The sequence below is a fragment of the Colobus angolensis genome, unplaced genomic scaffold (genome assembly GCF_000951035.1).
Source record: "Colobus angolensis palliatus isolate OR3802 unplaced genomic scaffold, Cang.pa_1.0 Scaffold28, whole genome shotgun sequence".
Lineage (NCBI taxonomy): Eukaryota > Metazoa > Chordata > Mammalia > Primates > Cercopithecidae > Colobus > Colobus angolensis.
In genome coordinates this window covers 8,458,711-8,469,834 of record NW_012116043.1, presented here as the reverse complement: position 1 = coordinate 8,469,834, position 11,124 = coordinate 8,458,711, and the positions used below count along the sequence as shown (strand labels likewise).

Below are 11,124 nucleotides of genomic sequence, written 5' to 3'. Positions count from 1 at the left end.
GGTTCAAGTGATTCTCCTGCCTCAGCCTCCTGAGTAGCTGGGATTACAGACGCCCGCCACCATGCCCAGCTAATTTTTGTATTTTAATAGAGACAGATTTCACCATGTTGGCCAGGCTGGTCTTGAGCTCCTGATCTCAGATGATCTGCCCGCTTTGGCCTTCCAAAATGCTGGTGTTACAGGCGTGAGCCACCACGCCCGGCCTGGTTGGTATAACTCAAGTCTTTTTTTATTTCTGTGTTCCTCCTCTATCTTTTTTTCCCCTTGCAATGTTTTTGTTAACGAAATGGAGTTGTTTGTCCTGTAGAATTTTCTTTTTTCTTTTTTTCTTTTTTTTTTTTTGGAGATAGAGTCTCACACTGTCACCCAGGCTGGAGTGCAGTGGCGTGATCTCGGCTCATTGCAACCTCCGCCTCCTGGGTTCAAGCGATTCTCCTGCCTCATTCCCCAAGTAGCTGGGATTTCAGGCGCCCGCCACCACACCCAGTTAATTTTTGTATTTTTAGTAGAGGCAGGGTTTCCTCATGTTGGCCAGGCTGGTCTCATACTCCTGACCGTAGGTGATCTGCCCGCCTTGGCCTCCCAAAGTGCTAGGATTACAGGCGTGAGCCACTGTGCCCGGTCAGAATTTTCTAGATCTGGATTTTGCTGAGTGTGTCTCATGATGTAGTTTAACCTGTTCCTCTCTCCTTTTTATTTTTCTGTAAATTGGTGGTTGGACCCAGAAGCATGATCAGGTTGAGGGGTCAGTTTGCCTTGGTTTTTGTGTTTCGTAAACCTCAAACCATTTGCTCTTTCTTTGAAAGCTGCACCAAAGCCACCTGGAGCTTCAGGAGGTGCGTCTCTCCTGCCGACAGCTGCAGGTGAAGGTGGAAGAACTCACTGAGGAGAGGAGTCTGCAGAGCTCTGCCGCCACCAGCACATCCCTCCTGTCAGAGATCGAGCAGAGCATGGAGGCTGAGGAGCTGGAGCAAGAGCGAGAGCAGGTGCTGACCTGCCTGTCACCCCACAGGCGAGGCTACCTGGGGTTGCTCAGGGCCCGTCCTCCTCCCTACCACTCAGCTGCCATCCTGGCAAGGCTGTGCCCCTTGTGTCTTGGCCTGCTGGCTAGAGTATCGTGAAGCAGGCCCTGATGGAGCATGTCCCTGGCCCTCCATTTTCCACCCACCTTATCCATTAAGGCATTGAGCAGAAATGCTAGAGGACAGAGTATCATAGGCACAGCCAATTCCCACTCATTGTCACCCCAATTCCTCTTAGGAAATGCTTGTGCCATCAGCTCCATACCTGTCATATTTACAGAGTTCCAGAGCAGTCATGATCCATCTTCTCCATCTAATTGGTTTCTTTTCACACTTTTCATAATACCCAGAACCATTCATTCCCCTGATTGGTTTCTGACTCCGTAACTGATTACATAAAGAAGTGCTTTATATTGCAAATGGAAGAAGCTAGAGAACAGGGAGAATAAGAATTTGGAGTCTGTATAGATGTACTTGGTTCAGAATAAGTATTATTTCTTGGGACCAATGAGTTTGAAAAAAAAAAAAAAACAACAGAACAAAAAACCCTTTCTCCTAGAACTGGTGTCTTGGGTATCAGTATTTTGGGTTCAGATGCTAGAAAAAGATGGCCGGGTAGCAGTCTTCTCTAGAGTCTGTAATGAATAGTAATTCTCTGTGGAACAGCTGAGACTGCAGCTCTGGGAAGCCTACTGCCAGGTTCGCTACCTGTGCTCACACCTTCGAGGCAATGACAGTGCTGACTCAGCCGTCTCCACGGACTCCTCCATGGACGAGTCTTCAGAAACCTCATCCGCCAAGGATGTGCCAGCCGGCAGCTTGCGCACTGCCCTCAATGAGCTCAAGAGACTGATACAGAGCATTGTGGATGGCATGGAGCCCACGGTAAGAGGCCAGTCTGAGATGGTCCTTACCCCACAGGAGCTGGCTGGTGCGGGGTTAGAACCCAGTGCATAGGGTGAGGTCAGCCCTGGAACTGGAACCCTATAAAATATCTGCAAGAATTCTTCTGAGCCCTTATTGATTTTTTTTAGATTTTGTTTTTGAGACAGTCTCGCTCTGATACCCCGGCTGGAGTGCAGTGGCACAATCTCGGCTCACTGCAACCTCTGCCTCCCAGGTTGAAGTGATTCTCGTGCCCCAGCTTCCTGAGTAACTGGGATTACAGGCATGCACCATCAACCACACCCAGCTAATTTTTGTAGTTTTAGTATAGACAGGGTTTTACCATGTTGGCCAGGCTAGTTTTGACTCTTGACCTCAAGTGATACACCCATCTCAGCCTCCTGAAGTGCTGGGATTGCAGACGTGAGTCACCGCGCCTGGCCATGAACCCTTATTTGAGAACACCAACTACAGCCGTGATGAGGCAGAGGGGCCAAGTGCCAGGGCTCCAAAGTCAGCTTCCTGCACATACACCAGGTACACATGGAGCCTTTTTCTCCAGGTAGTGATGTACAGACAATGGCGGCTTCCAGTTTAAGGGCTTTCTTTGGAAACTTTGCATATAGAAGTTTGTATCTAAGTTAAAACTGTAAGTTGCTCTTCTGTAGCCCTTTGGTCCCAGTGGTAGGGTTAGCTGTGAATTGGCAAAAGTAAAAGATCTGAAGCTTCCGCCAAAAGAATGTAAGTGAGCACACGAAGTTGGGAAGATCAGCTCTAAGGGCCTTTTAAAGTCCCAAATGTGGCCACCTGTGGAGGAGAGGACTGTTCCCGTGGGCAGCCTGGGCAGTCTGGCATTTCTTCCAGCTTCATGACACATTTCTCCCTGACTTCCCCTCCACTCACACTCCCAGCTTTTGGGCTATTATTTCTCCTCATGTTTCATCCTCCTACAGAATAGTTGTGTCTTTCTACCTGTATTGGGTAAAGTAATAGGAAGGGCAGCTGTTCTGTCTGACCATGCTGTATTGATTTGTGGGCGGTATCGTAATATGAGGCCAGGTCATTGTGGGAGAAGAGAGCTGTCAGAATGTGGTGTGCTATTCCCGCCACACTGCTTCCTTTCCCTCAAGCCTGAAACAAAAGGGAACATCTGCTTGCAGGTTGAAATTGAGCGATCTCTCTTCTTGACCCCTTCTTCCTTGCACCTTTTGTCTCTTCTCTCCTCCTTTTTCTCCTTCCCTCCATCTTCCCTACTATCTTTCACCACATCATTCCTCCACTCTCCCCTGTTTCTCCTCTCCTTCTCTCCCCCGACTAACCGTCTCTCTCCTGCCTCCCCATCTCTTCTGTACCCTTACCATATCTGTGGCTGGCTTTCTTTTGCTGTCAGAGCTCCCGGAGACTTGATGATGACTCCTTAGAAGAACAGATAAGGCAGACCAGTGAAGACTCGAGAGCCCTAAGGGAGCTCATGGAGGGAGAGAGGGGTAAACTGAGGCAAAGCCTAGAAGAGCTGCAGCGACTCCACAGTCAGGTGAGCACCCCCACCTTCAGTCCAGTGCAGGGCATGTGCACCTGCCCCTGGCTCTCTTGGGACCCTTGTGAGTTTCTGTCTCCCATTTCTGTATGAGAAGTGGCTCCCCTTCGTCAAATCATCAGGGAATGGTGACCTGAAGTTGAGGTAAACTGAGTGTCTTCAAGAGAAGAACCCAGTCCTTTAGTTTAGCCCGAAGTAAAATTGGCAAGGATAAGAACAGCTGGTCCTCCGTTTCCTTCAGTGACACTCTGCCTTATACAGAGCCAAAGTTAATCTGACTGGTAGATGCTGACAGCCCCTGGGCTACTTATGGGTGCTTTTCCAGCACCTGCTGGGCAGGGAAGTTTGCAAACCAAGGAACAATTGATCTTTACCGTACAGTTCCCTTTTGTAAGTGCCATCACTTCTCTCAGCCTGTTCTTCAGCTTTAGAAGAACTTACTGCTACCCTTGCTGTTCGTTTCTCACTTGATCATGATTTCATCTTTCTAGAGAACGCTGAAGAAAGACATTTATATTCTGATCTGAGAAACTTTAAAGGACTTATAGGCAGCTCCACTCAAAACAGAGCTTCTAAAATCTATCCTAGGAGATAAATGAAGACTCTTCCTGTTGACTGTGGTCATGTGTAGAGGTTCTGTGCTGCTTGGGAGTAGGGGCTGGGGTCGCACCAAACAAGTAGCATCTAAACCTTGCTCCTGCCCCTCTCCTTCCCTGGCTCAAAGCTGTTCATTCCTTGCTGCTGCATGCATGAGGTTTCTTTGAGATGGAATTTAAGTCTGCCTTTCACTTCAGTCAGTATTTCCTCTTTTTTTTTTTTTTTTTCTTTTTGAGACAGGGTTTTATTCTGTCGCCCAGGCTGGAGTGGCGCAGTCACGGCTCATTGCAGCCTTGACTTCTAGGCTCAAGCAATCCTTCCGCCTACAGGTGTATGCCACCATGCCCAACTCATTTTTTTGTAGAGATGAGGGTACGCCGTGTTGCCTAGGCTGGTCTCGAACTCCTGGGCTCAAGAGAACCACTCATCTTGGACTCTCAAAGTGCTGGGATTACAGGTGTGAGCCACCACATGTGGCCCCAGTCAGTATTTCCTACATTTGAAATATCTTTATAGAAAGAAACTCCCCTTTTTTGGGGGTCATCCCATTAGTCTTCCTAATATTTTCTTGGAAAATATCGGGAGACCTACCTCCAGCCATCTACTGTCCTCTTCCTTCTCTGAGTGACCAGATAACAAGGACACAAAGATGCCGTTTCAGTCTGTGGCTTGGCCAGGCACGGTGGCTCACACCTGTAATCCCAGCACTTTGGGAGGCCAAGGCAGGTTGATCACTTGAGATCGGGAGTTTGAGACCAGCCTGGCCGACATGGTGAAACCCTGTCTCTACTAAAAATAGGAAAAGTAGCCCAGTGTGATGGCACACGCCTATAATCCCAGCTACTCGGGAGGCTGAGGCAGGAGAATTGCTTGAACCCAGGAGGCAGAGGTTGCAATGAGCCGAGATCGTGCTCAAGCCTGGATGAGAGAGTGAGACTCTGTCTCGTAAAGCTGTGGCTTGCTTGCAGCCAAATGCTGGAGACTTGGGTTAGGCAGCCACAGACATTCGCCCGCCTGAAACCTAGTTCTTCAGCAGGTAATTTGGCCAGAGAGTGCTTCAGACTCAGAGACAGATCTTCTAAACTGGAAAAATAAAATGCAGGAGAACGTTGGATCTGTAAGGTCTTTGGATTAATAAAAGTTTTGTTTATTTTAAAGCCTATTTAAATTTCCATAGGGTGCTTCTTTTTATGAGTTCTTTAATATTAACTGGTTTTGTTGTTTTGTTTCTCAGAAATGTAAAACTAGAACTCCACGGTGGATGCGGGGGGGGCATTATTTTATTCAGAAACATAAGCAAATTGTAGGTTGCCAAGGTTCTATTGTAGAATATTTAGGAACCCATTTCCACGTGGAAATTTTTTAGAAGTTCAGCTGATAATGGTTTAGGCCAGTTCCTATGGATTCTCTTTCAAATGGTTCACCAAGTGGAAGGTTGTACTCACATCCCACACGGGGTATAGAATTGGGCTTCTCCTGTAGGCCGTCTCCTCCCAAATGCTCAGTCAAAGCAGAAAACCTCTCAGCCGCACTGAACCTAGCAAAGCCACCTCATGGGAAGTAACACTGGCCTCCCAAGGCAGGGTTAGGGTGCAGATTGAGTCCCAGAATGACTGCAGAAATTGCAGCCATCACAGCAGGCATGGCGTTCTGCATGCAAGGTGGATTCAGCATCCACTGACACCCACTGTGCGCCTAGTGCTGCACTAGATACTGAGAGGCAACAGATGGATGTGCAGGGCCCCTGCTCTCCAGGACCCCACAGTGCCATGAGGACAGCCAGAGCCATCTCTGAGCCCTTTTGGGGGCAGGACCCAGATGTAGTTAGGTGGGACCGAGGTTCTAGCATGCAGCTCCTGGACTGGGCTCAAACCTCATCTGATGGCTGACCCAGTCTCTGAGCCTGTTACCTGAGAGTGTTCTTTTCTCTCTTGAAAACTAGGCCAAAGGTCAAAGGTGTGGGGGCTGGAAGCCTACCCAAACTTTTAAATAAAGGAAAGTGGTTTAATTTGACTGGTAATTATTTTTTAGAAGCAAAATCCACAGCCAGACCTGAAGACTTGCTGGCACCTGTTACTGTTCTTAAGGAACAAAGTCCTTCATGTGGTGTTGTGCCCCCTCCTACCCTGCCCCCATCAGTGGCAAGGAATGCCTCCTTCTCTGTTCCCCATGTGGCCCAGCCCTCACCTCTGGTATGCGTGGAGCAGCTGCTAGGATGCAGGGGGGTCTTCTGCGATTAGTCTGTAGAATATGAACACATTATCAGTGAGGCCCTCAGCCAGTTCTCAGGCCTGTCACCCAGGTGTCAGGAGGCTCAGTCAGAAGCATCCCATTTCTGTTGTTTAGATCCTTCATGCTTGACTCGAGTGCACACTTGTTACTCCAGAAAGGGCGTGAACATTCAGAGAGTGCCAGGAGCTTGTGGGCTTCACTCGCCAAATCTGGGTGCCTCTCCTCGGAAATCTCAGCATGGCCCTCTCTTCCATCCTCCATCCTCTTAGGCTCTGCCCTATTTCAAGACCTGCATCCTTTCACACCCTGGCTGTGGTCACCACTTCCCGATTTATCTGCCTTCCCCCAGCCCGCCCACCCTCACATGCTTTGGATTGATCTTCCTGAAGCGTGACTTGAAAGTGGGACGCCCCTTACAAGTTCTGGGTGGGTTCCCATTATCAAATGGCAGGAAGCCTTGAGCCCTTGTGGCTGTGCAATCTGGCTGCATTCCTGTTGCACAGCCTCCGTCCCTCTGGTTTCCCTCTTGCCCCCTTTGCTTTAGCAGAACTGAACATAGGATATAAAGGGAGGTGGCACACGCACCCCATGCTACCCACATCTGGGCCTTCTCCCCAGCTTTCTCTGTGCCCAGAAGGCCTTCCCTCCCACCTACTCATATCTCCATGCTATTCAGCCTTCAAGTTCCCAATCTAGCGTCACTTCCTCCTGAAACCCTCTTGATTTCCTTCCTCATGGAGCACCCCTGGCTCTGTCTTGTCACAGTTACCCTGCTCACATCTCATCTTCTCAGTCAAACCCTAGCCCCCAGGAGGATGAGCTCAAGGTCTGATCTAGCTGTGTCCTCTCCTAAAGCATCCAGCACAGTGCCTTGCTGAGAATAAGCACTCAGATGTTGTTGAACAAAAGAGCAAATTAAGCCCTCAATATCTGACTTTTGAATGTTTTCTTTGCTATTTAATTGCGAGGACACCCACCTTATTTGGGAAAAGTGGATTTGGGGGTGGATATAACCTAAGTATTTGTATAAACAAGCCAGATCAATTATCACGACAGCAGTGATTAGGTCCCATCTTGCAGGAGGGAGGAGAGAGTAGAGCTTACAACCATACACCAGGCACTGCATTCAGCCCTTGATATCATTTATCTCATAATCCTCAATGACAACTTAGTGGTGAGAAATAGTTGTTTTTATTCCTGCTTTTTATGAAAAGTATGTATAGCTTAAAGACGGCAAGTGCCTTGTCACCTCTCCTAAGGCACATATCTGGTAGGCTGTAACTCGACCAGGTTTTTTGGGCCAAAGTAAAAAGTTCTTCTGGAGTTTTATTTGGAGCATATTAAATGTTGGCTTTTCCTGCCTAGCATGTAGTTTTAACCTGTCCCTTACAGGTAAGAACATCTGACTGGCCCACAGCTGGCCCAAAGCCATGTCAGGGCTCATTTGGTCTAAGAGGAGGTCTGGCTGTCTCTACTAGGTGCTTTGTGGGTATTGAGTCCTGGCCTACCAGGCTGCAGAGCCTGCTGCTAAATAGGGGGAGGCTGGGCTCTGCCCTGGTGCCTTGTCTGCCTCAGGGCTGGATGCGTATGTGTGCTGGGTAGCCGCAGGTGCTCCAGCCTGTTCTTCCCTGAGAATTCCGCCCTCCTCACCCAGCTGTCCCCACCAGGAAAGCTGCTGCTTTGGGCTGTTGTCAGTACGCAGCATCTGGCCCTGATGTTTCCTGCCAGACTGTGCAGAGTATAAAACCCATTGCTTAATGGTGGCAACAAATTGTCCTTCTATCCCTCTTCACTGTTGGGTGTCCTCTGAATTCCTCCAGAGTGGCTGCTACCCCAGGGGCTGGCAGCTCTGCCGTCTCCTTCTGGGGAATGTCTGAAGTATATTGATTTTCAGACACTTCAAGATCAAGGGAAGCTTGATCTTCAGCCTTACACCTGGGGCCTTTGCTCAGTTTCATTCTAGCTGAAGAGGATTAGACCTGGGACTTAAAGAACAGAGGAGTATACTGAAAGGTGGCATCTGTCCCCTTGTGGGAGGGAGGCAGACCTGTATGCATGGATCCTCCCTTGGAAAAATGTCAAAGTATGTGTCATATTTAACATGAAGGCAGGGTTAGACATCCTGACTCACGTCTGATCTTACCAACTGAGAAGAAGGGGCTCCCACCCTTTCATTATTCAATTTTCCAATAAATATTTATTGAAAGCTCTACCAGGCAGTGTTTCTAGTTGCAAACAGCAAAAAATGTACTCCGCTTAATGTAAGCCGAAAGAGAATGTATTAGACCGGATAGCTTAGAGAATCAACAGGAAAGTGGGAGAACTCGGCTCCAAAACAAGACAGGGCCATGAGAAAAGGGACAATAGAAACAAACTGCCACTTTTGTCACTAATTCCCCACTCGCTTGGGGCTTTGGTGTGCTCAGAGCTGCAGTCCCTGGAAGGGGTTGTAACTGGCAAGTTTGCTCACAGGCCGGTGCCCAGGCTGCCTGGGAAAGGAAATGTCTATCACCTGTTGGCTTCTTTAGTTGGAGGTCGAGCCTTGTGTCACACCAGAGTCTCACACAACCAGGAGTGCCCCCAAAATGGGAAGAGATTTTGGATGATGACTCGCCAAAAAATGACAATTGTCTACTGCTTTGGGATTAAGCACCCTACACAGCCAGGCTCTGGGATGCACAGATGGATGTGACATGCTTCCTGCCATCACATAGATCATGGTGTACACAGGGTTTGGGTTACTGTACTGTGGAGCAGGGTAAGCTGTGGTCCCTGACAGAGCCACTGGAGGGGTGTCTCACTGTCAAAGGTTGACTCCCAGCTGGGGCACGAGGACCTGAGAAGGCGGTGGTGCCCTTCGCTGAAGCATGAGCCACAGAAAAGGTAACAGGTTTGAGGTGAAAGATGATAATGTCACTTAGGTATCTAAGTTCCCCGTGGCTTTCACCTGGAGAGCTGAATGAGAAAGAACAAAAGAGAGTTGGGCTGTGCCAAGGGCTGTCACGGGGGAGCAGGGTCTCCAGCTTTGGAACCATCCAGGGCTCTGTTGATAGCAGCATCCATGTTGAGTGAGAGATGGTGGGAAAGGAAATGGGATTCCCTACCCAAAAAAATGTGTGTCATGATGACTTATGGTCTTCGTTCATTTGTTACCTGGAGTGCCTGGAGATGGAGGAGGTAGTATGCTGTGCTGAGTGCAAAGGGGACCTGGCCTACAGCTGCAGGCCCAGGGCTGAACTCCCACAGCTCCCTTGCTGCGGCGCTGAAACCTAGCATGTGATGAGGCACCCTTTCTTCAAGAGAGACAGGCCCTTCCTTGGAGCAGGATGGCAGTGGACTGCTACCAGCTGCTACCAGCTGCTCCCCGCACGTGTACCCTGGGTCTCCCTGGGGGCTCTTTGTTCCTTTTTCCCTCTTGGAGGGAAAACCACCCAGGATAGCAGCAGTGATACCATGTTCATTCTCCTGTTAGGTGACACTGCTGAGTGTGGAGATGACTGCCCTAAAAGAGGAGAGAGACCGACTCAGAGTCACATCTGAGGACAAGGAGCCAAAGGAGCAGCTTCAGAAGGCCATCAAGGACCGTGACGAGGCCATTGCAAAGTGAGTAGGGATGGCTTCACTTTATTCTTAAGATAAAGTTGAGTATATAGAATTGAGCATATGCTCAATTTTTTAAATTAAATTATACAACAGAATACAAAAGTAAAAGTTAGAGTTTCCCCACTACCCACCCCCAGCCCCATTCCCATTCGCCTCCCCAGACACATGCTAGTATTGAAAGTTAGGTGTGCATTTTTTGCAGTTCTTTTTCTTATGCATATGTAGGTATATAGGCAATGTAGTTGTTAGGTGTTTCTAGACATCAATACAGGCAACATGTCTTGCCTTCTTTTGCACTTATATCTTAAAGAACTTTCCTTTTTTTTTTTTTGAGAAGGAGTTTCGCCCTTCTTGTCCAGGCTGGAGTGCAATGACGCCATCTTGGCTCACTGCAACCTCTGCCTCTGGGTTCAAGCAATTCTCCTGTCAGCCTCCTAAGTAGCTGGGATTACAGGTGCCTGCCACCATGCCCAGCTAATTTTTGTATTTTTAGTAGAGACAGGGTTTCACCATATTGGCCAGGCTGGTCTCAAACTCCTGACCTCAGGTGATCCACCCACCTTGGCCTCCCAAAGTGCTGGGATTACAGGCATGAGTCACCACGCCCGGCCTCCAGTTTTATCGTATGTATATGTCTACCTCACCTTTTTTTTTTTAGTTTTTTTGTTTTTTGTTTCTATTTTTTTATTATGGACATTTTTAAGCAAACACAAAAATAGAAGATGTAAGACGACTTCATCTCTCAGCCTCAATACTAATCAGCATATTGTCAGTGTTATTTCATCTATATCTTCACCCACTTCCTCCACCTCCCTGTTGGATTATGTTAAATCACAAGACATAGTGTCATCTCCTCCATAAACACTTCAGTATACTTCCCTACCACAAAGACTTTAAAAAAAAAAAAAAACCACAATACAGTGATCACACTTGAAAAAAATAATTCTTAATAACATCAGTATCCAGTTGATGTTGGAATTTCCCCAGTTGGCCCATAAATATCTTTTTATAACTGATTTAGAGTCAGACTCCAAAGCCTACATATTCCATTTAACTGATGTGTCCCAGAAGTCTGTAACATCTCCTCTTTTTTCTTTTTTTCTTTTTTTCTTTTTTTTTTTGAGATGGAGTCTCACTCTGTCGCCCAGGCTGGAGTGCAGTGGCTGGATCTCAGCTCACTGTAAGCTCCGCCTCCCGGGTTTACGCCATTCTCCTGCCTCAGCCTCCTGAGTACCTGGTACTACAGGC

At 48.1% G+C, this 11,124-nt stretch overlaps 1 protein-coding gene across 1 annotated transcript in view; it reads left to right on the top strand.

The window, feature by feature from the left end:
• The window catches only part of CCDC64 (coiled-coil domain containing 64), a 123,761-nt gene that overhangs the window by 100,187 nt on the left and 12,450 nt on the right, over positions 1-11,124 (top strand). Inside the window, exons 6-9 of the mRNA XM_011948570.1 lie at positions 807-986; positions 1,689-1,907; positions 3,298-3,441; positions 9,746-9,876. Coding sequence (XP_011803960.1) covers positions 807-986; positions 1,689-1,907; positions 3,298-3,441; positions 9,746-9,876 — 674 coding nt within the window. The remainder of the gene's footprint in view (positions 1-806; positions 987-1,688; positions 1,908-3,297; positions 3,442-9,745; positions 9,877-11,124) is intronic.